This window comes from Hypanus sabinus, chromosome 12 (genome assembly GCF_030144855.1).
Source record: "Hypanus sabinus isolate sHypSab1 chromosome 12, sHypSab1.hap1, whole genome shotgun sequence".
Lineage (NCBI taxonomy): Eukaryota > Metazoa > Chordata > Chondrichthyes > Myliobatiformes > Dasyatidae > Hypanus > Hypanus sabinus.
In genome coordinates this window covers 66480871-66505923 of record NC_082717.1, presented here as the reverse complement: position 1 = coordinate 66505923, position 25053 = coordinate 66480871, and the positions used below count along the sequence as shown (strand labels likewise).

The 25053-nt window shown below is 39.8% G+C and overlaps 1 protein-coding gene across 6 annotated transcripts in view; it reads left to right on the top strand.

The window, feature by feature from the left end:
* The window catches only part of sertad2b (SERTA domain containing 2b), an 81867-nt gene extending 57431 nt beyond the window's left edge, over positions 1–24436 (top strand). For 5 of the 6 annotated variants that reach the window (XM_059986153.1, XM_059986154.1, XM_059986152.1 and 2 more), the window contains exon 2: positions 19623–24436. In XM_059986153.1, the coding sequence (XP_059842136.1) occupies positions 19627–20514 (888 nt within the window). In that variant the 5' untranslated portion in view covers positions 19623–19626 and the 3' untranslated portion in view covers positions 20515–24436. Of the gene's footprint in view, positions 1–11480; positions 11595–19622 lie in introns of those variants that run through there. The other variant, XM_059986156.1, reaches the window with a different exon arrangement.
* Positions 24437–25053: the final 617 nt, after the last annotated feature.

Here is a 25053-nt window from a genome sequence, read left to right as displayed (position 1 = left end):
TTGAAGACTTGGTTAATATTTATATTTCTGAAGATTTATATAATTTACCTAAGGAAACAGAAATCACTTTGCATGCATTTAATTGTTGCCACGTTATAAATTTGAAACTGAGAATCACTGATTTGGGGATTTTTTAAGGAAGAATAATGCATGGTACTTTTTGAAAATAAAATAATTATCTTATGTGTAAGGAGGTAGGGCTCTGAGTGCCTGTTTATATTAACAGATGTAAATTTCAGGCCTTTCCACAAAGAGTAAAATCAAACCAGCCCTGAGATTCCACTCATTTAAGTATCTGTGCCAGAAAGGTAGTCTATAAATAATTATCACCTATCACAGCATTTGAAAATGTATTTACAGCTGACTGCACCACCTCTGGCATTTTGTATTGTGTTTAATAAAGCAGTGCACCAGTCTTCTCGTATGGACTTCAGTGCTGGTTGAAGCATTGGTGCAGCTTGGGATAACTGCAGATCCCTGGACTTTGCTGCTGTATGATATTTAATCTGCGTTCATAGTGAATGTTGCTTGCCTTTCGTTAGTCTCAATTTTATCTAATCCTTTGCACTGTCTTGGAATTTCTCAGACAACTTAATTTGGCTATTGAAGGTCTGTTAACACAGAACATTACAGCACAGTACAGGCCTTGGAGTCTACTATGTAGTGCCAACATTTTAACCTCTTCTAAACTCAATCCAGCCTTTACCTCCCACATAGCCCTCCAAAAAGATAAGCCTAGTTTCTTAAATGCCCTCTTAAATAATTTAGGGGGTTAAAAATTGTACATTTGGATTCCATCAAGAAAGTGTGTAAAATTCTGTCCAGATTATATCAACTACCGGTGCTAGAATGAGCTATCTCAAAGCTACAGCCCATCCAGCCACACTCCCTAATGGTGATGGTGTTTACCTCCCCATTAATCCCTGCACAATATATTGATTCCTTAAGGTTGTCACAACTGGGATGTGGGAGCAGTAGTGGAAATGAGTTCCCACTATCAACTACGAGCTCTTAAAGATGTATGTCTTAAATATCCTCTGACAACCAAGTCTAGCTCCTGGACTTCATGTGTGGCCTAGCTATTAAGCCTGGCAGAACCATTTCTACTGACAGGAGAGGGGGCAAGGGCAGGTTACTAGTGCCGACTGGAGAAAAAGAATTTCAAAGTTGTATACTTTGGTAATAAGTGAACCTTTTGACCTTAAAACCGGTCTACTTTGGACTGAAAGGGCTCTTCAACTATGGTTGGCAGTTCATCTAGGAGAAGGAAAACTCTGGTCTCAAACCTCTGATGCCTTGCAGCTGTACCCACTCCTGGGGAAGGCTTTGAGAGGAAACCCTGACAGAAGAATCTGTACACCTGGAGGCAGTGCTTTATTGAGTTCAATGCTGACTGGCAATTCCTGCAACAACCCTGGTGCCAAGCTGTATCGGTCTCTGCTATTTCTTTTTATTCATCAGCTCCAAATAAAGATAGACCCTGCATGGGCAAAAGCTTGCTCTCCATATCATACTGCCCTGGCTTGCGTACCAACTGATTGTAGACAGCCGGGACACAACATTGACGGCCGGTCCCAGTTAGTGGAGGCTTCCATGTCGGTCATTACTTTCTATTGCTTGTAATCTTGGAATAGCATTCAGTTTAATGATTACCACCATTGAGATAATGGATCCTTGGTCAATTGGTCAATCCCAGGTACAAATTTGTTCTTTCCTCGGGATGATTAATATGTGCTAAATGAAGTGACGTGTAAAATGGGGATGGTGAAGGGAGAGGAGAAGAACTTGTTCTCGCTGATTCATTGTTTCTGTCACAAAAGGTAAAATCTCACCTTACACTTTCTGGTGAAGCTTTGTTGGTAAGCTAGTCGCAGTTTGCCAATCTTTATTTAATGTAAAGAGCCATGGAAAGTGGGGCAAGATGTACCCAAAAGTACCAGGTTATGATTCCAAACCAGAATAGGAGATGTGGAGGATTTTAATTGTTCTGTAGTTTCTGTACATCATAAGTAAAAATGTATTCCTGTTTAGCTAGATTGAGGAATTCTCACCTGAGCTACGTAATCTAAAGCAGGAAACGCAAATTGAAACCATGTACTGGAAGAGTGGATTTGTGGTGGAGAGGAATATAAAGAACAGCCAAAAAAAGTTTAGATCTTCAATATCAAGAAAATTCTGGAAAAGTGAGGTTCTGCATGTTAAATTTTCAGTGTCTGAAAAATTGTTAATAATTATTTCTTGTCACACTATATATTCCCATGCATCTGATTGCACCAACTGTAAAGTTTGCTACTCTATTTAGTGGGCAACTGCATCAGCGACACGTGGGTTTCTATGGGCTGAAGCACAAGGTAACCGCAGAGGTGTGGTTTTGATATCGTGTGGTCTTCACTCCATATTAAAAGTGCATGATGTTTGCCTTGCATTAATTTCAGTGCAATATCTGTGCTGGGAGGCTTCATTAATCCTAGAATAATGGAGACAACTGAGCTGAAAAGGAAATACCTTTGTTAGATTTTATTTCTGTGTAAGCGGTCAATACAACAGTAGTTGTAATTACAACAGAGTAACTGTTCGATGGCAGTGAAATTTGCTTAACCAGACAAATGCTTGTAGAGATCCCCACATGATTTGCATGGTGAAATATACAGGAGCCACTCTAGAACCTCTGATATTCACAAATCCCCAATTATTGACAACCTTAAATGCATCACAAGGGAGAAAGGTTGTTCCAAAGCTATTGTGTCTAAAATTTCCACTTGCTGCCCACTTCCTTTCTTTCTGTCTCCTTCACCAGGTTACCAGTAATAATTTAAATCATTTTAGAAAATGACACAATTTACGCCCATAGCGGAGGGAAAACAATAAAAACATAAGTACTGTATTTCCACAGAAATACAGTATGAACTAACTAGATATACCTGTTTACTAGAAATAACTTGAGACTCTTGGACCTGAACGAGTATTTTTGTTTTGGGGAAGCATATCAAGTTTGAAATGGGAGTTTGCGGAATATAGAATTGTAGAACAATATCTCACAGATACAGGCCCTGGGGCCCATCAGATCCATCCCACCCTGCTAATCCTAGTTTCCTGTGTTTGGCCGCGACCCACTTGGCCCAGCCTTTTCACGTACCTATCAAAGTGCCTCTTCCATTATACCTGTCTCAGCTCCTTCCATATACTAGCCTCCTCCACATGGGGAGGAAGTTGCCCCTCTGGTCCCTGTTTAAATCTATCCCTTCTCACCCTAAAGGTGTGACTCTAGTTTTAGGCTGCCCTACCTTGGGGGGGGGGGGAGGGGGGGGGGACTGTTACCGTCCACCTAATCTATGTGTCTCATAATTTTTCTATGAAGTCACCCATCATTCTCCTATGTTCCAATCAATAAAGACCCAGCCTGGCCAACTCCTCCCTGTTACTGGGTGACACAACTCATTGGCTGGGAGGGCCTGTTCTGCACTTACTCTAAATAGATAGTTAAATTCAGAACCCTCTGGTCCTAGCAACATCCTTATAAATCTGCGCACTTTTTCTCGTTTAACCATATCTTTCCTAAAACAGGGTGACCAGAGCTGTAGGCAGTACTCCAAGTATATCCTCACCAGTAGCTTAGAGCTGCAGCGTAATGCCCCAGTGCCTATACTCAGAATCCTGACTGATGAAGGCCAGCTTGCTGAATGATGTACTCAGTAAGTCCCTGAGGATTTATCCACCTTAATGCACTGTTGGGCCACAAATAATTCTTCCCTGATGATGCAAATGTCCTCCAAAACATCTCACTTGTTTCCCTAATCTCTTGAGCAACCATGATTTTCTCCTCAGTAAACAAGAGAAATGTTCATTAAAAATCCCACCCATCTCCTGCAGCTTGAGACATAGGCAACCCCTCTGAACTCCTGAGACTGTAAGGTGTAGGAGCAGTATTAGGGTATTTGGCCCATTAATTCTGCACCACCATTCCATCATGGTTGATTTATTGTCGCTCTCAGTCCCATTCTCCTGCCTTCTCCCTATGATGCCCTGACTAATCAAGAGCTTGTTATCCTCTGCTTTAAATATACTTAATTATTTGGCCTTCACAGCCATCTTTGGCAATGAATTCCACTTTTTCACCACCCTCTTAGCTAAAAAAAATTCCTTGTCATCTCTTCTAAATGCATGTCCCTCTGTTCTGAGCCTGTGCCCTCTGGTTGTGGAGTCACCCACAATAGGAAACATCCTCCCCACATCCACTCTGTCTGGGTCTTTCAGTATTCGATGGGTTTCAAGATCCCTCTCATTCTTCTAAACTCCAGCAAGTACATGCCCAGAGCTATCAAATGTTCCTCAAGTGTTAACCTTTCATTCCCAGAATCCTTTTCATGAACCTCCTCTGTTCCTTCCAGCACATCTTTTAGATAAGGGACCCGAAACTGCCCTCAATACTCCCAAGTGCAATCTGACCAATGGCCTTTTAAGGCCTCAGCATCACATCCCTGCCCTTATGTTCTAGTCCTCTCAAAATGAATGCTAAGATTGCATTTGCCTTCCTTACCACTGACTCGATCTGCAACTTAACCTTGAGGGAAACCTGCAAAAGGGCTCCTGAGTGAATTTTCTCCCTGTTTAGAAAATAGGCTACACCTTTATTCCTTGCACCAAAGTGCACTTCCCTACACTGTATTCCATCTGTCACTTCTTTGTCCTTTCTCCTAAACTGTCCAAATCCTTCTGCAGACTCCCTGCTTCCTCAGCACTTACTACCTGTCCCTCCACCTATCTTTGTATCATCTGCCAACTTGTCCACAAAGCCATCAATTCCGTAACGAAAATCTGACATAGAACGTGAAAAGAAGTGGTCCCAATTCCTACTAAGTCCTATTCCTGCTCCTTGCTCTAAATACCACTGTCAGCTGGGTGTTGGGCTTTCTAAACAACAGACCTCAGCTAGTCAGGATGCACAAACACTGCCCCTCAGGACAGTGTGCTGACCCCACTGATGTACACCCTGCTCACACATGGCTACACAGATTAACACCTGAGTAATCACATCATCAGATTCGCCGCTGATACGACAGGCTCATTTCCAACAATGATGAGACGGCCTATAGAGAGGAAGAACTGGAGGCTGGATGCCAGGCAAATAACCTCTTCCTCAATGTCATCAAGACGAAAGAGATGACTGTTAACTTCAGAAGAACTCGCACCACTCACACCCCTACACCCCGTCTGGGAGGAGCTTTGTGGTCTTATGTAGTATCCAAGCCAGGACCATCTGCCTCAAAAACAGTTACATTCCCCAAGCAGTAAGGCTGATCAACACCTCCATCCACTAATCCACTCCACCACACCCACACCTACATTTTATCATTTCCTGCACAGACATACCTGTGCTTACCGTCACTTTATGGACGTGCAGTCAATCTCTGTATATCAGCTATCTTGCGTATTTATTGTGCTTATTATTATTATTATTATTATTATTATTGTGTTCCCTATTGTGGGATCTTTTTGCTGATTCAGAGTAACAATTATTTTGTTCTCCTTTACACATAAAAACTGGAATTGACGTTAAGCGATCTTGTATTTGAATCTCCTCTCCCTAGTCACCTCTATACTCTTAATATCGCATAGAACTTCTTGGGACTTTCCTTAACCTTACTAACCAGATCTATCTTGTAGCCCTCTTTGACCTCTTGGTTTCCCTCTTCAGTATATTCTCAATCTTTTTATTGTCATAAAGGGATTTGTTCATCCCTGCTTCCTAAACCCAATGTATGGTTCTGCTTACCAGAGTCTCAGTATTTCTTGTCACTGAAGGTTCCGGAAAATTGCCAGGTGTACCCTTCACCCTACAAAAACATGTTGTCTCTGGACACTTGCTATCACACTTTTAAAAGCTTCCCACTTGCCATTCATTCCTTCCCCTCAACCAGGCTTGGGAAGGGTGGGGTTGGGTCTGTAATGTAGCCCATTAGAATGACCCTCTGTTTTTCTAAGTTCTACTCATAGGACAAATCCCAAAGAATGTCCTGTCTTAAGTTCTATTGCTATGTCTCCCCTTATCTGAAAGGGAACTGGGAAGTGTTCAATACCCTGAAAGAGTGTGCTAATACCTTTGGTCACGTTCCACAATCAAAACAACTTCTTTGGTTAAGTACCAGACACTTGGGGTCTGTGAATCAATATCTCTAGAGCAGTTTTATCTTCCAGATGACAGTCAGGTCAAAAATATAAGTGGAGGACTTTGGAATAATTTACAGTAGATATAAAATTGGTGTCACTTCTGAAATCTTTTTGAAATTTCTCTTGTGTGTAAATGTTTACGGTTTCAGTACCTCCTTACTCTTTGTAATTGTTGGAGACACAAGAGACTGCAAATGCTTGAATATGGAGCAAAAAAAACAAGCTGCTGGAGGAACACCCCTTGTACATCAGACAGCATATGTAGAAGCAAAAGGAGGGTTTGAGATTTGAGACATTTCTTATCTGAAACAAACCTTTCCAAATGTCCTCATGAAGCGGTCTCTCAATTTCCCACCAAAAAAAAAAGGTTCTGTTTTGCATTGTTCCATTGGGATTGTTTATATTTTGTCTGCTTTGCCACTGCCTTTCGTAAACCCCAGTGTGCTAGCCATCAGATATAACCTGGCAAATGAAATTTTCCCTTCTGACAACTGTAATGTTATTGATGAAAATAAGAAGAATAGTACTGGATGATAGTATCATGACACAGCTGTGATTGTGGTACTTCATTGATCACTAGTTAAATAAATGGATACTTAATTATTGTTTTCTTGGTCTTGTCCCTGTATAAAATGAAGGAATATCCTTTGGGATTCAGAGTATCTTGCTCGTACAAAGAAAAAATAAGGTATAAAACGCCTCGATAAGATTTCAGATGAACTCTTGTTTCAATCTGCCAGAAAGAGTTAACATTTATATTGACTTGAGTCACCAAGAATATATACACAACACAAACAGAACAGTTCTGCCTCGACTAAAGCATTATAGATTAAAGAGACTGAGCCTTCATTTGTATTGACACCTGTGTATGGTTCTTGAGCAAGCAAACTGCAATGAGAAGGCTGGGAACTGACTTCCAGTGATTCTGGAAGGTGGAAAAGGAATTGGAGGCACAGAGTTACAGCACAGAAACCGGCCCTTCAGCCCAACTGTCCCATGCTGGCCAAGATCCCTAAATAAGTTCGTCCTGTAACATTCTAAACCTTCCCAAATCCATGTACCTGCACAACTGTCTTTTAAATTTTTTTATTGTACCTGCCTCAATCACTTCTTCTGACAGTTAATACCTGCATGTATATCACCCTTTGTGTTATTTAAAGCAAAATCGTCCATTACATCCTGATTTAAACTTTTCCCCATCACTTTAAATCTATGCCATCTAGATCTTGATTCCCCAACTCTGAAGAAAAGGACGGTCTATTCACGTCTATGCTTGTCATGATTTTGCACACCTCCATAAGATCACCTTTCAATCTCCTACACTGTAAGAAATAGTCTTTGCTTGTCCAACCTCATTATATAACTCAGTTCCTCAAGTGCAGGCAGCATCCTTGTAAATCTTTTCTGCATGCTTTCCAGTTTAATGACATCTTTCCAGGTTTTTCCTGGCTGCTGTTAAATAAAAGCACAACATTTCCCTACCCTCTGGTCTATGAGCACCTTGTGTGTGGCTAATGATGATGCAAATATTTCAGGCAGGATTCCCACAATTTCTTCTCTCGCCTTGCACAGCGTTCTGTATGTACTTGGTTAGACCTTAGAGGTGTGCCTCCCCACATACCCTTTTGAGACACTTAGAACCTCCTCTAATGCAGACTTTTCTCAAGACCTCTCCATTTACTTTTTCTAGTTCTGAAGTCTTCATGTTTTTTTCCGTGGTTTAAAAAAATTAGAAATATTAAGGACCTTGCCCACCTCCCACGGCTCCATTCAAAGATGTTCCCTTTCATCTTAATGGGCTCTATTCTCTCTATAGTTATTCTTTCTCCTCCCCCCCCCCCAATATACTTACAAAAACTACCTGCATTTTCTTTAATCTTCTTCACCAAAATTATTTCATGCCCCCCTTTTTTTGTTTGTTCAGTACTTTATCCCTGATACTCCACCGGATCTTCATTTGACCCCAGCTGCTTGTCCCTGACTCTTAGCTCCTTTTTCATAGCCTCAATATCCTTCATCATCCAGGGTTCCCAACTCCACCCATTCTTCCCTTCACTCTTAACAGGAACATGCCGACCTCGAGCTCTCATTGTCTAACCTTTAGAAGCCTCCATCTGGCTTGTGGTCCTTTTGCCTGCAGCAACTTACTCTGATCAACTTTTGTAAGCATGGGTTTGAAAAAGTAGAGAGCAGAATGTGGAACTTGCCCTCTGTAGTAATATTGTTAAACTTATCCATTATTTGAGTCTGCCCATTCTGGGAACAGATCAGATCAACTTGAGCCTGTTACACAAGACATTTTTGATAACAGCTGAAATGTAATACTCATTTGAATCTAGTCAATTCAATCAACCTTAATGTTGAAGTCAGTGAGTTCAGTCTCCCCAGCCAATATTGCCTGGTGTGTGTGTGAGTACGTGCTCAAGTGTTGTTTTAGATCCTACAACATCCAGAAACCAGAAGAGACTATTCGGATACAATAGGGTTTTTAGATTTTAAGAGGCTTTTAGATAGGTACATGGAGCTTAGAAAAGTAAAGGACTATGGGTAAGCCTAATAATTTCTAAGGTAGGGATATGTTCGGCACAACTTTGTGGGCCACAGGGCCTGTATTGTGCTGTAGGTTTCTATGTTTCTATGTAACCCTTCAACTCTTCCTGTAATTCAGTTTATTTATTTTTTTATTACTAATTGGGATACAGTACAGAACAGGCCCTTCGAGCAATCCCCTGATTTTAATCCAGGTCTAATCACAGGGCCATTTCCAGTGACCAGTTGGCCTACCACCTGGTATTTCTTTGGACTGTGGGAGGAAACCCACATGGAGAACGTAGAAACGTCTGGCAGGCTGCGGCGGGAATTGAACCTGGGTCACCTGTACAGCAAGGTGTTGTGCTAACCACTATACCACCGTGATGCCCAGTTAGAATGGTGCAGAATGAACCCACCTCTCTTATAGTCCTTCAATCAAAGATCTGTTTTGATATTTTAAATTGATTCCTGTACTGTTGGATTCTTTTCTGCTGGAGGAGAGTTGCTTTTCATTTATCCTTAGAATGAAGAATGTTTCCCAACACACTCCTTTATTGTTACTCTGGTTTAAAGCAATGCTTCTTTCTCCTGATTCTCCTTCCTTCACTGCCTCTGAGGAATAGCTTCTGATTATTAGGATGAAGAAAATGTGCCCGCTATAATTTGGCATCCCACAGCGCACAGATATATTGAGAAAGAGAAAGCTAGCCTAATTTGTCCAAAAACAGAATCTGAGCTCATTCTTCTGCTCCCTTTTGGGCATCTATATGTTTCGTGAGATTGCTACAAGAACATTGTGACCTGAGATGTAACTTGGGTGAGAGTTTAGAAGGTCAAAAGTTAAAACTAGTCATTTGATCCATCTAGTCTGTCCCAGTCAATCCACAAACAGCTTCACACAGTGCTTCCGCTAAACCCATCAGTATGTCCGGCTGCTCCTTTCTCCCCGTCTTTATCCTGCTTCGAGCCAAGTTTGAGTTGATAACACTGTCTGTTTGAGATCAGATTGTGAGTCTCGCTTCAATGGATAGGTATCTACCTTAACGGAGGAGGAGAAGTTCTGATGGTCCTGTTGTATCTCACCTGTTCTGTTGGTGAGCAATTGGAACTATGTTTCCAACATTAAAAGCAGCACATAAAGAGAATGGGATATTAAAGGCAGCCCTTACTGAAAGTTGTGTGCTTTCTATTTTGTACAGACCCATCTAGTGTGCAATTACTTCATTGTTCTTGTCTTAGGAGGCAGGTGAAAGGCCTGGAGGAGAATTGTTCCTGGCTACCCCAGGTTTCACTTTAGACTGGTTTTCTGGGAGGATAGGGAGGGCCTGTGAGCAAGCTGCCACTAGTATGTGCTCTAGGAGACATAGTGCAGGTTGGTTGTGAACGCAACAACCATTTCGGGGACCAGTGGGGAGAAACTGTATCACTTTCTGCACCTACTTGGGTGTCTGCTGTTGGGTGCCCAGCACAGTTATCCTTGGATTACTCTGTCTGCAGTTCCATATACTTGCTTCTACAGCCATCAGTCACAAAACACTTTAGTCCTCAGACAACCCTTCCCCACCATTTCATTGTCAATTGTTGCTCTCTCCCCTCATCAGAAAATGCCGGAAACACTCAACGGGTCGGGTAGCATGTTTCGGGTTGGTCCTTTGACTCCATTCGTCTTTCCGCAGATGAAATCCAACTAGTTGAGTCTTTCCAGCAATTTTGATTTTTGTTTCAGTTTTGATTTTGTGCCATCAACAGGTGCACATCCATGCAATCCACCCACTCGGTCCTCTGTCTCCTCCCCCAACTTCCCCTTTAGCACTCTTCCTTATCTGATTTCACTCACCATCTTCCTTCCTTATCAGATTCCACAACCTCTTCCCAGCCTCTGCCACCATCTCCGCCTCCTCTCCTGCCTCCTGGATTCACCTTTCGTTTGCCAGCTCCTGCCTTGCCCTTCCCCTCACCTCTTGCTGCTGGTTATCTCTCCTTTACATTCTCAGTCCTGATGCAGGGTCTCGGCCCAGTGTCAGCTATTGCTTTGCCTCCACAGATGCTGCTTAACCTTCTAGGTTCCTCCAGCAGATCCAGATCCCACCATCTGCAGTGAATTGCCAGAGGAAACGCTGATTAATCCCGTTCCCCTCTTCCTTACTTCCTACTAGCCCTGCAGCCTATTTTATTTCCTGCATGCCCACCAACTTGTCTTCAGTTCCTTTTGCCACTTGCAAAAGGAGGAGTAATTTGCAGTTGCCAATTCACCACATCTTTGGGATATGGAAGGGATCATGAATCGTCAGGGAGAGAATGTATAGACTCCACACAAACAACAGCTGAGGTCAGGATAAAACCCTAGTCACCTGTCAATGTCTAACCTAGGCCCCTATTTTTAATTTTTCACCCCATCTGGTGGGAATCTCTATAATTCATCCTTTGAAATCTCTCCATTTTTTAAAAATCTGTGTATAGTGCATTGTCGGGTAAATTAATCTTGTGTCTATGAAGACTGATTTTCACAGTTTGTAGAAAAAATGTCTACAGCTTCAGGAACGGCCTTGTCACCCAGCTTGTGGTGCTGCTGCTGATACTGAGTAAGAGTGAGCTTCTCTTTGTAAAGTGTTCAAATTGCAGATTTAATCATTGAAGGCTGATCTTGGTTACACAGGGTAACAGGCAGCTGAGCAGCCCCTCCTTAAACTTATTCAACCTTTGAACTTTAGCAACCAATCATTGAATTGCAATTACAACATGTATGTGAATAACTTCTAAAAAATGTGCAGCATGCGTCTGCAGGGTGCGGTGACAGATTTCCCTGCTGAAGTCTTGAACGACAAGTCCTTCCCTGGATAATTTAACCATGGGCTGAGTTTCTGTACTGAATTAAGAAGCTGGCTCCTGGCACAGTAAGTTCCATAATCATGATTTATGTCCATTCTCGTGTTTGTGTTTTCTTCCTGTAGGAGATGAATTCTCCTACTGTTGGTAGTGAAAGCTGACCAACGTTTGCCTCTCGTTAACAGCTGTTCTTCATGGAGAAAGTCCTCACGTAGAGATTACTTTGACTAGCTTTTTGACTTGCTGTTGTCAGGAAAATATTTCGGTCTTTGCTCACCACATTTCCTCTGACATTCCTGCACCATGGCTGCCAGTCCCCGAGAGAAACAGAGAGAAGCCTATTTTTTACTTGGGATTTCATTAGAAACTAGGCAGAGGGACTGAGCAGCCTTAAGGAACTGGAGTTACAGTAGAAATTGCGGACAAGTTCCATGAGCATTGCTTCTGCAAAAGTGCAGTGGAAGTTTCACGTTTGCCCATAGGTTTTCAACATTTTGTTCATGTTGATTAAAGGCAAGAGATTTAAGGAATCTACTAACCTCTGATAGTTGGTTTAAAAATCCAGTAATTTAGTTTTATACAAAGATTACTTAATAAGTGTTCGAAAGATTCTCACAGTTTAAACTTGCAGGCTTGCAATCACTGCTTGAGTTGCTTGTTTTTTCTTTCCAAATTCTGCAGTCACACCTTTGATTTCTTGCTCAGTTTTTCAAAAGAGTAAAGTTGGTGGGGGGGTGGATGTTATAGGTAGCTGGTGCAGTTTTAGAATTTGTAATCACTTTTACAGTTATGCTGGAAAATAAGGGGCGATGAACAAAGGTCTCTGAAATGGGCTGTGCAAAAAAAATTTTGAGAACCTTTGGTCTAATTGTTCCTAGTACTAGTGAACTGTTAGTATGTCTACAGGAAATCTTACCTCATATCAAAATTACAAGCAGCAGCTTAAAATATTCAGGAAACGGGTGTCAAAATTTTTTCCTCTTGTCAGTTAATGATGTTTCTAATGTGTGTTCAGAAAATACCAATTTCCTATCCTTTTTTTCTACTCTTATGTTCTATGGTAAAAAGTATCTTGTTAAGTTTGAGAGTAGTTAATAACCATAAATTATGACTGAAATATGGGGTTTCCAAGGTCAGCCTTGCAAACATCCATCCTGCAGTGAGGTAATGTCACTTTGCAAGATAGGCCACTTGTTTCTGCCTATTTGAAGCCTGTAGACATTGAGTACCACTTATCCAAAATGTTCAGGGCTGGAAGTGTTTAGGATTTTGGGTTTTGGAATACATAATGAGATAGCTTGGGATGGCCAACATTTCTGACTCTGAATTTGCATACTACTGTTATGCAGAGTTTGTGTTACACTTGTTCAGCACACGTATGTACTTAAGAGTAAAGATTATTAATATAATGAAAATATAATGTGTTCAGGGTAACAAAGCAGCATCGGGAGAATACCTGAATCAATTGTTGAACAACAACAAACAACAGCAGGCGTTCAGTCTCCACCTATGATGCCGTGGTTTGATTAAAAGGTTACAATGTACTGTAACCCAAACAAATTGCAGGAAGAGCTCAGCAGGCCAGGCAGCATCTGTGGAAAAGAGTACAGTCAACTTTTCGAGTCGAGACCCTTTATCCCATCCTGATGAATGTGTGTGTGTGTGTGTGTGTGTGTGTGTGTGTGTTGCTTGGATTTCCAGCATCTTCAGATTTTCTCATTTATGACAGTACACTGTATTTGTATTTTACTACTTTTTGGGTTTTATGTAAGGTATAAAAACTATCAGCCTCATAGACTCTTTCTCATGTTAGATTTTCATGAGCAATGATCTTCACAAACTTATCAATAAATTTCTCTGCTGCTTCGTGATCAACAGAAGCTTTAAAATTTTTTAAATCTTTAAAAATTTAATGCTGTGGCTTTTCTTAAATTTCTGCCACTAAGCCTGCTGAATATATACAATTACCTTCGGTTTTTAGTTTGTTGTGATTGATTCTTTGTGTTTCACGATCAGCGTTCCGTTAAGCGGCTTATGTTTACTCTGACGAATCACCTCTTTCAATACACAATCAAGATTTTAATTTTTTGCCTAATGCAGTGTTTTTCTATTTTTCATTAGCTTCTGTTCATTACGTATGTGAGGTCACTTCTCAAAACTGCCTGCACAGATCTTTGCATCGCCTGCAAATCTCCCAGCACATTGTGGGAATTCCCATTTGTGACTCATGTCAGTGCTCAAAACTTTTTTTCAGTTTTGGAATTTTGGACAAGGGGTACTCAACTTGTATTACTTCATCTTTGCAGCTCATATGGACATTTATTAAAGGAATACTTTAATTAGTGCTTACAATAATGTTCCTTGTTTAGGTAAAAATAAGATGTATTTTTACAACCTTGTATCCTAAAGCACATTTGAAATGTAAGCACCTTGGTGTATGTTGGAAGTACAGTGGCTAGTTTGTATGCAGCTAACTCCCACAAACTGAAAGGCAGTGACCAGCAGATAACATGTCGTTGTGATGCTGATGTGGGGAGAATTCACACACAGGTCTTAAAGGTAACGTCGAATCCCTTTTTGAAGTAGACTTTTTTGGATCTTTTGTGCTTACTTGAGAGTGCAGACAGATCACCAGTTTAATATCTTATCTGAAAGTCAGCATTTCATACCATGCCTGCAGCTTCAGTGCTGCACTTAATTTTTGGGGTCATTTGGAGTGGCATTTAAAGCTACAACCTTGTGGAACAATTTGGAGTGCTGGCTCTTGCCAAGGCTGTAGTGATTGGCGCCTCTGAAAAGTGTTGTGTTTTTGAGCATCTGCACATTCTTTAGAAGAATTGCTAATGTCTTGCAACAGGAGAATGTCACTGTTGGCTTTGTATCCCACTCCACCTTAAGTCAAACACCAATGCTGGTTGATGTTTGGTACCAGTAATGGAATTGGAATGAAGTGGATTTGAACTGAGGGGAAGAAGTTCAATTTTAACAAAGGATGCCAGAGTTCCTCTTGTGGGTTCAATTAGCTAATAGTGTCAAAACAGCACTGGTCAGTTTATCAGACATTACTCTTTTGATTAATCTGTGTTCAGTTATGCTTCTCCCAACTTCATGCCTCTTTTCAGTTCTCTGGACAAACTGCTGGCTATCGTTACTTGCACACTTCCTTCCACAGTGTTAATTTTGCAAGTTTGATACACTTGAGATTCTGAGACCCATTTTGTAGAATGTGGACAACTACTTCACTTAATGATTACAGAAAAAAAACCAATAGGAGCAGAGTGAGATTTTTATATCCAGTGATACTTCAATTGAGAATGGTGGATAAAGGGTAAGTGTCACCGCACAGGGGCTGCAAGCATAATTAATGTATTGAAGTCCGAATCGGTTCAGAATGAAGTGAAATGTTCCTCCGCTATGTGTGAGAGCATAAACATTGTACAAATGGATTTGGCTTGGTCCATTGCAATTCTGTGAATACAGTCGGCTCTCCTTACGTGCGAGGGATTGGTTCCGGGACCCCTCGCGGATACCAAAATTCGTGAATGCTCAAGTCCTTTATTCGACATGGCTCAATGCGGTGGATCTTAGGACCCAGTGGAACCGCAGACCTGATTTAACCTGTCTCAGTGCGGTGGACATTAGGACCCAGCGGCAGAGATCTGAATCCGCAGTGTTTCTGTTCACGAAAATAATCACGATAATGATTGAAAATAAAGTGGAAATAATAAAGCGATCGGAAAGAGGTGAAACGCCATCGGTCACTGGAAAAGCGTTAGGCTACGTCAGTCAACAATCGGAACAATTTTAAAAGATAAAGTGAGAAATGCTCTGCCCCGATGAAAGCTGCAATTTTTACTAAGCAACACAGTGATTTAATTATTGGGTTTTGGGTTTTTGATCCTCCACATCAACCCGGCATGGTGCAGAGCGCACTCAGGAGTGACCTGTCACTAGATCGACCCGAGCCCGACGCTGAAACATACGTACTTAAGTGTTTTATATGCATAGAAAGGTAAAATATATACTATATACGAAGACAAATGTGTGACTAACAGATGCTAAGTAATACCAGATGTACCCGTTCCAACTTACTTAATAAGAACTTCCAATTTTTTTCGATCCCAATCCACGGTAACCCACACACATCCTCCCGTATTCTTTAAATCATCTCTAGATTACCTAATACCTAATACAATGTAAATGCTATGTAAAATAGTTGTTATACTCTGCATTGTTTAGGGAATAATGACAAGGAAAAAAAAGTCTTTACATGCTCGAACAACAAGTGTTGGAAGAGCAATTCCGGGTTTTTGCGGTTGGTTGAATTCATGGATAAGGAGGGCCGACTGTATTGCTATAGAATAGTGCCAGGTTGTGTTCAGATTTATGACTGAAACCAAGAAATAGGAGGGATTTTCAACACTCCAATAAGGTACCAGTAATTTTGTTGTCTCAAGAATTTTATCAAACACAGGAAGCATTAAAATACAATTTATTAATTATATATTTCTGTTGGGAAAAACTCACTTGCTGGAGAAAGCTTAAGGCTGTTTAAAAATTAATACAATTCTGCATTTTAAATACTTCAAATTTGTAGGGTTTACGAAGGCAACCCTTCTTTAAATTATTATATTTGAAGGGAAATTCCTGCCTCCTTCTCTTCTGGTGGCTGATGTGGTCTCAATGTCCCAGCAGTTTTTTTGGATTAAGTTGTAAGTTTGAAAATATTTTCCCCAAACTATACTGAGGCATATTTACAAATTCACAAAGTTCAAAACCTACAACTTTTGTCCACTTCTAACATAAATTTCAGTTGAACAGTTGTTTAAGCACATCAGCTTTTAGCAAAGGTCTCTTGTGCAACAGTAGAGAGACCCTTAATCTGAGGCATCCTGAGAACATTTAGATAGTGCCGTTTGCACTGTTGGATAATGAATACAATCTCTTTGACGGAGAATATTTTGTCTTTGTAAAGTAATTTCAATCCGCAATGATGGGTGCTTTGAAACTGTTTGCCAAACCTGTCAATTTATCCTACAAAGAAAAAATATTGATTTTCAGAACTGTTGTATGGTATGGTGCACGGGTTGTGACTACAGGCCTGTCTACATGCCATGTCATTCAGGGACTTCAGTTATATTACTTTTTTGTGACTGTTTTTGTGCTATCGTTATATGAGTCTTGTTGGTACCATGTTTTGTACCTTGACCCTGGTGGAATGCTGTTTTGATTGGCTGTATTCATGCACATGGTTGAATGATAATTAACCTTAAAGTAATTTAATTGACTTTTCTTTGTCACGGGGTGCAGCAGAGTCTTCCACTGGTTGTGAATACCACTTTTTTCACTGTTGAATTTGACAGTCTCTCTGTATTAATGCATTTGTCACTTGAGACCTGAAGTACATTGGAACTGAGTGTTTCTATCTTCAGCAAAACTATGTCAGTATTCAAATCATCTGTAAAATTCTCTGGTATGTTAACAGTTTCAAAGTAATTATCTAATTTGTTTACACTACCTTCTAAGTTTCTGATCTGTAATACGTAATACTGTCTGTTATATTGTCTTACAACCAATATCAATTTACTCAGGTATCTGCTATTCAATGATGATATAAGGAGCATGGGCTGTTTAAATCATGATTCCTACCCAACCTATCAGATACCTACTGATTTTTTTTCTTTAAACAATTTAAAGTATGTGTACACACACAGACACACTCACACACAGTTTGGGCACCCCTAGTCAAAATTTCTGTTACTGTGAATAGCTAAGGGAGTAAAAGATGACCTGATTTCCAAAAGGCATCGTTAAAGATAACACATTTCTTTAATATTTTAAGCAAGATTACTTTTTTATCTCCATCTTTTACAGTTTCAAAATAACAAAAAAGGAAAAGGGCCCAAAGCAAAGGTTTGGGCACCCTGCATGGTCAGTACTTAGTAACATCCCCTTTGGCAAGTATCACAGCTTGTAAACACATTTTGTAGCCAGCTAAGAGTCTTTAATTCTTGTTTGGGGGATTTTCGCCCATTCTTCCTTGCAAAAGGCTTCTAGTTCTGTGAGATTCTTGGGCTGTCTTGCATGCACTGCTCTTTTGAGGTCTATCCATAAATTTTCGATGATGTTTAGGTCTGGGGAATGTGAGGGCCATGGCAAAACCTTCAGGTTGCACCTCTTGAGGTAGTCCATTGTGGATTTTAAGGTGTGTTTAGGATCATTATCCTGTTGTACAAGCCATCCTCTTTTCATCGTCAGTTTTTTTTTCACAGACAGTCTGATGTTTGCTTCCAGAATTTGCTGGTATTCAATTGAATTCATTCTTCCCTCTATCTGAAATGTTCCCTGTGCCACTGGCTGCAACACAAGCCCAAAACATTATCGATCCACCCCCGTGCTTAACAGTTGGAGAGGTGTACTTTTCATGAAATTCTGCACCCTTTTTTCTCCAAACATACCTTTGAACTTTTTGAATAGATCTTTTTGGCCGCAGTGAGCCTTCAAAAAATACCTTTAGCGTACAATGTTCTGCCGACATAAATAAACTTAATCTACAGTCAAACTCTTCCCTCCTACACAAATGTAACCCTCAGATCTTCCAACATCCATGAGCTTATCTAAGAGTCTCGTAAATGTCCCTATTGTGTCAGCCTCTACCACCATGCCTGGCAGAGGATTTCATACACTTACCACTTGCTGTGTAAAACAAAATCTACCTCTGACATCTTCCCTAAACATTACTCCACTTGTTGCTTTGGATTTCCAGCATCTGCAGATTTTCTCTTGTTTGTGATTCTACTTACTTTAACCTGATGTCCTCTGGAGTTGGCAATGTTTCAGTTACCTCTGTGCTATCTAAATGTCTGTGGTTAAATCCAGATGTGATCCAAATGAGATTCTGGTTCAGGATGACTTGGCCCACATTGATATTTGAGAGAATTGGAGCTCTGTTTATTGTCTGTCACAGTGATTCTCAACCATTTTTTGGCCACGGCCCCCTTAGGAGCTCTTCTCAGGCTCCAGGGCACCCCCTTTCAAACAGGGGTACAACACAAACAGACAGAAAATTATTATTGAACACCAAGAAAACTTGAACATTCTGACATACTGGACAAAACTTTAAAAAAAGACTCTATGAAATTAAACATCTATCAGGCCTAATGCGGCCCTCGACCTTGGTGCTTTTCTGCAAGTTTCATGATAATCGGGCTTCAAATTAGACAATGACTGTCGGAGGTCACCTCTTGTTGCGATATCAATCCTGTTCCTGGATTTTGTCAAGGAAACTGCCTTGCAGAATCTGGTCTCAACTAAATAGGTTGAGGGAAAGGCAATAAAAAATCTTTGGGCTTTTTCCCACAGTGTTGTAAATTTATTCGGCAGATCACTCTTGATCCAAAAATCTATTTGAAACTGACTGAACTGACGACGTGCAGTTATATCACTCTGAAGATCAATCAAACTCTCTTGAATTTCTGCCTCAATTTGGGTGGGTTGTACTTCAAATGGATTAAAAATCCATTGTGGGATACCGAGGTTTAACAGGTCATTAAATCTTTCTTACATATCCTTGTGTATCTGCTTGAGATGTTTCACATAAATGTGAGAACCCTTGGTTGAATACGTTGACCCGGTGCAGTCTGATTCACGACTGACTCTGACTCTGAAGTGAGGTTGTGTGGGAGAAGCTTAAGCAATGAATTTACCAGGTGCGCCGAATTCAAACGGTGTGTTGGAAAGATATTATAAATAGGAGAAACTGTTGACTCCAATGAAGGTTACTGCTTGTGTATTTCATTGGTTCAGTTACCAGGGCCCCATAAACACTTGGGGCTGCCCTTCTCACAGATTTCAATTGGTGGCCCCCTTCAAATGTGCCAGGTCCCCCATTGAGAATGGCTGGTCTATCAGATTAAAAATTGTACATTTCTGGAAAATAATATTAGGTCTCTAAACATTTTATTACAAGTCTACATGGTGATCAATGCTTACTTGCTGAAATCCATATCTCTAAAGTATAGATTTACATTAGAATTCTTGAAATGACCCATCAGGATGTAAGCCTATTTTAATACCTAGTTTTTGTTTTCTTTCAGATATATGTTGGGTAAAGGAGCTAAACGAAAGTTTAGTGAAAATGAAGATGGGATGGAAGGCAAAGTGTCCTCTGGGCATGGTTCTTCAAAGGTGTCTTACACATTACAGCGTCAAACCATTTTCAACATTTCCCTCATGAAACTTTACAATCAACAGCCTTTAACAGAACCCAGTTTGCAGAAGACAGTATTAATCAACAATATGTTGAGACGAATTCAGGATGAACTAAAGCGAGAAGGTAGCCTGAGGCCTATGTTCATCGCCCCTTCTCAGTCCACTGACACTCTCAATGATAATTACAGAGAAGTCCAGCCAGCATTCAGCCACCTTTCTGCTCCTCCAATCCAAGCCACAAGTTTGGTAAGCTCTACGTCACCAGACTCCTGCCTGACACCAGCCTCCTTGCTCGAGGAGGACACCTTTAGCAGCTCTCTGGACACAAGCAAATCGCCAGCCCTGAAAGATAGTTTCTCTTCTGCGTTGGATGAAATCGAGGAGCTGTGCCCAACCTCCACCACCACTGGCGCAAAAAGCTACAAAAGTGACACAAGTGAGACCTGCAGTCAGAAGCCTGAGGAGGTGCAGGAGAATAAGCCATCTGAAACAAAACTTGCAGACCCATTGCCCGGCAACTTTGAAATCACCACCACAGGGTTTCTGACCGATTTGACACTTGATGACATCTTGTTTGCAGACATTGACACCTCCATGTACGACTTTGATCCTTGCACACCTACCACTGGACCTAGTGCAAAAATGGCCACTGTCACTGCAGATGATATCTTGAAAACCTTTTCTCCATACAGCAATCAATCAGTGACTCCAAGTCCGCCTTTTAAAATGGATCTTGCTGAACTAGACCACATTATGGAGGTGCTCGTTGGGTCTTGATATGACAAAAAAAGACTAGTTTTTTGATATATGCAGTTTATTTACAGATATCGTTCATCCTTTATTGTTTTAAATGTGATGCAGTCGCTACAACTTTTACAAGTGTGCATGCATTTTAGTCTATATAAAATAACAATTACACTAGTTATTGTTTGCAGTAGAGTTGGGAGTGTCTTCATCTGTGTATGTCCACTTGTAGGGTTTTAAGTGTTACTTTTGTTCATCACTGATTTGTTTCAGAACAATCTCTGAACACTTGCTGAAAGCAAGGTTGTCTTCACACACAGTATCATGGCAATTCTGAAGTATTGTGCATTGAATACACCAAGCACAAAGGTAATGTCAGAATTATTATGAAATGTATACATGTGAGTTTTTTTTTAATTTAAGGTAAACTGGGCCCTCTCTGCAAGCCTTGACATTCTTCCTATATGTTTCAGTTCAGCCATTCATTACAAAGCGACAGTTGCTGTTTTGAACCTGCTCTTTGGGTTTATTTTATATTTTTGTACAGGATCTGCAGTTGATCATATTGTTTTATAAAATGCTGTTTTTATACACCGGATAGCTATTTTGATAGGATGTGCTGTCACAATACTCTGCTAAATTCAGATGAGCAAGAATACCTTGTACTTTTATACAAAAAGATAAACCGAATGTTTGTGTGCTGGATTTGAGGGGAGTGTAAGAGTAACTGAAGTTCTGAGTGGATCTCAAGGCTGTTCGTATGCAGATTTGCTTGAAGGAAACGTTTTGGGCAGAGGAGATGTACTTTAACTGGATTCTGAAGAATGGACCTTTAATTGTTATTTATTTTCCTCTTAACATCATTAATGCATCCACTTACTTAGCAGCATCCCAGTGTGTTCCTTGAAAGTGTGGCATCTTGTGTGTGGCTGAGAATTTTGTCGTTTAGTTCAAAACCAAAATTTCTAGTTTGCAGCCTAGATGATGTTAGAGAAAGGCATCTCTGCTACTCACTATTTAACTAGACTCGTTAGTGCCTGTTTAAAACTTCCTGCCCCGTAAACAGTTGGAAGTGTGAATTGATAATGATGTGTTACAAGCAGCAAGCAACAGGGACCTCAGTGAATAATGGGACCAATAGTCTTACCTCCTCAAATGAACAGGTTGAAGGATTGGGAAATAAACCAAAAAAAAAGGACTGGAAAGGATGGTGAAACTTGGCAAAATTTGAAAAGAGGAACAAAAATTGAATTACTGGATTATATCCAAAAGGAAAGAAAAGATGAGCAAAATTTAAAGTTTAATAAAAAACAGTATTGTAATTTGACATTTTTAAAAATCCTCCCAACAATATTTCATAACCTGAAAGAATGGAACTCATTCTTTTTAATTACATTCACCTTCTGGGCCAGAGAGCTTGACTGGCATTAACATTTCCCACGGTATTAACAATGCACGCTGATTATTACCAGAGTTAACTTTACACAGTGGGTCTGATAGATAATTAATGGATTAATGTAGCAAATTCAAAAACACTTAAAAGTTGAACCCTAAGTGCCATTTTTTTTTCTGAAGATCTAATGGTGGAGTGGAGTAAATCACTCAGCAACTTGTACAGTGTCCGATGGATGGGGAATCTTCCTCATCACATTGCTGTGCAATTTATGTGCTAATATAGGTAAGTATCATTCCCACAGCTAATCCGAGTCTTTCTATCTGTTTATCCCTCTCCCACTCTAAATTCATTCATTACCTCCTCACAATCCGCTTTAACCCATTTGTCCAAAAACAAAACTGTCTCGCTTCTTCTCACATTGTAAACACGTCCATTCTGCATCTGTGTGACATCTGATCTCCAAAGGACATTGCATCTATGCAAGTGAATGAAATGAAAGTTACCAGGTAAACACAACAATTTGGTGCTATGTTGTGAGCTTTCAATCTGTGAAGCAGGAAAGACCTAACAAATCAGATTTTTAATTCCACAGCTAAGTCTGAGTGAGGTAAATCTAGCCCCCTCTTTTTTTACTTCAGATATATTAATAAATCACACTGTATGAATGTATCTGCTTTTGGGGAAAAAATATATAAAAGGAGAGTTGTGAAGTATCTTCAGACTGCAGATCCGTTTGCTCAGTCTATAAAGTGCGTCAATATGGTGAGGCTGATGAGTTTTTTTTTGTCAAAAGTAGTGAATTTAAAGAGGTCCAGGAAACTAGCATTAGACTAGACTTCATCTGTTTTGTGAAACAAAGTACTTATTCTCCAATCCATATTTAATTTTGAAAAGTGTATGTATGATATCAGTATAACTGTTGTTAGGAGTGTATTCACTGAGGATACGCCCTTCACTTCAGTATTACTGTGAGTTAGTACAAATCTTTCTGCTTACAGACTGGAGCAGAACTTAGCAACTGAATAAACCTCCTTCAAGCCTCTGAAACTAAAGCCAGCCTTATAACAACATTTGCGATTCCAATTTGACTGGCTTTTTGAGATTCATCCATTAAAGCAAGATTTTATAGGGGATTTCTTCTGCCCCCTCCCACATTTTCCTCCCCCCTCAACATTTCTTTTGTCCCCTCCCCAATGTTTATCATATATAATCAAGATAATCAAGTTTCAGGTAAAAGCAGATCTCTATGCATGACTCTTACACTGAGTGTAATAATGCTTTGAAAGCTTATGTTTAATCACAGACAAGTGTATTTAATAATTGTCTGGTAAATTGCTTTGAAGTAATTGGAATGCCTCATACCTGCTGTCAACTATATAACACCATTCTTGTTTTTTTTAGTTTTGTGTTTCTCTTCATTGGTACCGTAGCAATTGTGTGTAGATTACAACCTATATTGCAATGCATATGGCTAATTTAGGAGTAAGTCTTTAAATTAATTTATTTAAGAATTTTAAATTATGTTTTATGTTCTGCCACATTATTATCTGTTTTAAATCCTTCTCTTGTTCTTGCAGTGGAAATGATTATTTGCAGTAACTGTGACTATACTTGGATTTTCATTTTGCAGATTTAAAACCTTTCACAAACAAAATGAAGGAACAGCTAGTGATTTGCTTAACTTGGCACAGTTTCCATTGATTGGAAGTAAAAAGAGTCTTTATGTTTACAAATCGTGCTTTCCCCTCAAAACCTGAAGTGGCCACTTTCAGTAATTTATAAAAATATAAAGTAAGGACTTTCTAGTCTTGTTTGATATACATTGGTATATTATTAAACTTTGTTCTCAGTAAACAACAAAAATTACTCCAATAAATTCAATGCAACTTATATCATGTCTGATCTTTTGATTTAGATGGGAAGAGGTATTGGAATTCCAAACTTATCTTTCACTTTATTGGGTATATTTTTAAAGCCCTCAAAGATGGCCACTTAGAAATTATACATGTATATAAAAATATTTTGTGTAAATTGTACAGTGTATGGACAGAACTGGTAGATACAGTATAAACTAGGACCTGAGAGTAACATCTCATTGGTTGTTGGAAGGTAACAAGGAATGAACAGAAAAAACTTTGGTTGAGCTGTGATATTTCCCACACCTTATTTATTCTTTGTGTAAATATATTTATTTTAATGAGTAGCTAACAGACTCTGCAAAACGGATTATAATGTGTACAGAATGTATGTATAGTAAGAATTGTATTCAGCTTTTGGAATGTACATTTGTGTGGACGCGTAGAAGCTGTATTCAAAGATTGAAATGCCTCTGCTTTCTATGATGAGAGTGCTTCTCCCTTCTGCCGAGGCTGAAACACTGCAATTTGCCACAGATCCTGGAGCTGTGCCTTTTTCTATGCAATATTTCAAACATATACGTCTGAAAGCAAGGTTACTGTATTCACATAATTACAACTGTAATTAAATCCAATTGAAGAAATGTAAGTGAAATTGAGCAGTCTTACTTTTGTAGTTTTATATTCAACAATAAACTGTAAAATCTGATGACTTACTGTTCCCAAACTCTTATTTAAAAACAACTGCATTCTTTAACAGCAACATGTGTGAAACAGCCAGGTAGAAACCAGAATCCAAGAATTATAATGTACACAGGGAATTCCTAAGCCTGACACACTGTAAGAGCTCTTCCACTTAGACCCATTCCCTATGGTAGTTGAAATGTTTGTTTTGTGAATTATTTATTTGCTTTCCTTTTAAAAGCCATAATGGATTTAGTTTCCACCACAGTTCCAGATTGGGCTTTCCATGTCTGACAGCTTGTGTCTTAGAAACAGAATACATTAATCCAGTGCTTCCCATTATAACTGGGCTGCTAATAGAGTCATGGAGAGATACAGTAAGGAAACAGCCCTTTGGCCCATTGAATCCTCACTGGACTATCAACCACTAATCCTGTAACAATCTCTCTTTATTCCCCACGAGTTCCACCACTTACCCGCACACTGGGTCAGTTTATGGGGGCCAATTAATGCCTTTTAGATGTGGGTTCCTCTAATTAATGATTTATCCACTGTTTAAAAATACTATCATCTTATTTTAAGAGCCCTTTATCATCTTGAACATTGGCATCCCCAGTTGAAACAAGCCTGTTTATT